Source organism: Mastomys coucha, unplaced genomic scaffold (assembly GCF_008632895.1).
Source record: "Mastomys coucha isolate ucsf_1 unplaced genomic scaffold, UCSF_Mcou_1 pScaffold16, whole genome shotgun sequence".
Classification (NCBI taxonomy): Eukaryota; Metazoa; Chordata; class Mammalia; order Rodentia; family Muridae; genus Mastomys; species Mastomys coucha.
This window is the reverse complement of record NW_022196898.1, coordinates 1,826,145-1,828,253: the sequence shown is the minus strand read 5'-3', so window position 1 is coordinate 1,828,253 and position 2,109 is coordinate 1,826,145. Positions and strand designations below refer to the sequence as shown.

The window sequence follows — 2,109 nt, the reverse complement described above, 5'->3', positions numbered from 1 at the left end:
AGACATACAGAACATGTAACGGAGCCGAAAGAACAAACAAAGGCAGCAGAGTTACAACCACTTCCAGGTAAAGTAACTTTTTTTTTTTTTGACTACTCTGTAGACTAGGCTGGCCTCGAACTGAGAAATCTGCCTGCTTCTGCCTCCCAAGTGCTGTGATTAAAGGCATGCGCCACCACCACCCAGCATAAAGTAACTCTCCATATTTTGTTTAGTTATTAGAGACAAGGTTCATGACTTCAAGGCAGGATGACCTTAAACATGTGGTCATCCTGGCTCCACCACGTGAATGATGGATTACAGACATGGACCACTACACTTGGCTTGCTTGCTTTCTTCCTTCCTCTCTTTCTTCCTCTCTTTCTTCCCTTCTTTCTTTCTTTCCTTCTTTTACCTCTTTAGTCCTTAATCAAAAATGGCTGTGTGTGGCGTTCACTTGGGAAGGAAAGTCGCAGTAAGCAGTAGCCCACAATGTTCCAGGGAATTTGCTAGATGACACTTGGCAAAGAGATGTTAGGCTGGAGAGATGGCTCAGTGGTTAAGAGCACTGACTGCTCTTCCAGAGGTCCTGAGTTCAATTCCCAGCAACCACATGGTGGCTCACAACCATCTCTAATGAGATCTGCTGCCCTGAGGACTGTGACAGTGTATTTGCATACATAACAAAATAGACAAAATTAAAAAAACAAACAAACAAACATGGTTACCTTCATCATATAATGCAGCCCTTTTAAATAGTTACATCTTTAAAATATCTTCCCCAATTATCATTGTGAATTTTTACTTCAGGGAAAGCTTCTCATTTTGGATGAGTGCATCTGATAAATGAACGAGATTTCTGTGTCCTGCTGATAGGCAGTTTTAATTCTTTGTACAGTAATGTGATTGCCGCTACTCAGACATCCATTCATGCAAACATCATTTTAGAATCTGTCTTTCTCAGCAGTGCAGCCTCTCATTTCCCTCATTATTTTAAATTATAAGCTAATTTTTTTTCCCGTTTTGAGAAGCACTGTGTCTCTCTCAAAATTACTTCACATGAGTTGAACCAGTGCTGTTCACTGAGTCCTTCAGTCAAGAACTCAGCCAAAGATTTATTTTGTGTGTGTGTTTTGCCTGCACACAGATTTGTAGACTACATGTGTACCTGGTCTCCCCTCCACCCTCCACCCCCCACCCCCACCCCCCACAACACACAAAAGAAGTCAGAAGAGGGCTGGCTCTCCTGGAACAGAATGACATTGGTTGTGAGCCACTGTGTGGGTGCTAGATACCAAACCTTGGTCCTCTGTGGGAGTAGCCAGAGCACTGAAGACTAGCCCTCTCTCTAGCCCCAGCGCATTACTTTAAAATGATACCTTTTTTTCTATCTCAATTATAAAGTCATTATCAATTACTGTGATCGTTATTTAGGAACAGGGATATTAGGAGCTCAGGAGTCAGGTTTTGATTTGCAGGAGTTTTCGGTTTGGTTTGTTTTTTGTTGGGTTTGTTTGGTTTGGTTTGGTTTGGTTCGGGAGGTTTTTGGTTTGTTAGGTTGGTTAGTTGGCTTGGTTTGGTGGCTTTTGGTTTGGTTGTTTTTGCTTTTTGTTTGTTTTGTTTTGTTTTGTTTTTGAGACAGTCTCTCAGCATGTAGACCAGGATGAACCCTGAACTCATGAAAACCTACCTGCCTCCACCTCTGGATGCTGGAACCAAGAGTGTGCACCACAGGGCAGGGCATTTAGTTTTCATTTCTTTGTCATGACACTAGGAAACTGTATTGGAGCCGGCAAGATGGCTGGGAGGGTAAAGATAATCACAGCGCTTGGGAAATGGAAGGTAGAGGGGTGGATCGGGAGTCCAAGATCACCTCAGGCTATGTAGCAGATTCAAGGCTAATCTAGTCTGTAGTAAGTGTTGTCTCAAAAATGTTTCCCTTCCCCCTTTAAGATAAAATAAAATAAATTGTTGTATGCCACTTTACTCCCATACTCTCCCAATTAACACTTTGTTTAATGAACCAAATCTTAAAGGCGAAAAGGAGCATGTGGCAGAAGCCGAGAAAGCATGTTCGGAGACTGGAGAAATGTCCGTAAAGGAAGCTGAATCGGTAGATGCTGGAGAAGT

At 42.5% G+C, this 2,109-nt stretch overlaps 1 protein-coding gene across 1 annotated transcript in view; it reads left to right on the top strand.

The window, feature by feature from the left end:
- The window catches only part of Mgarp (mitochondria localized glutamic acid rich protein), an 8,416-nt gene that overhangs the window by 5,525 nt on the left and 782 nt on the right, over nucleotides 1-2,109 (top strand). Inside the window, exons 3-4 of the mRNA XM_031376118.1 lie at nucleotides 3-67; nucleotides 2,016-2,107. Coding sequence (XP_031231978.1) covers nucleotides 3-67; nucleotides 2,016-2,107 — 157 coding nt within the window. The remainder of the gene's footprint in view (nucleotides 1-2; nucleotides 68-2,015; nucleotides 2,108-2,109) is intronic.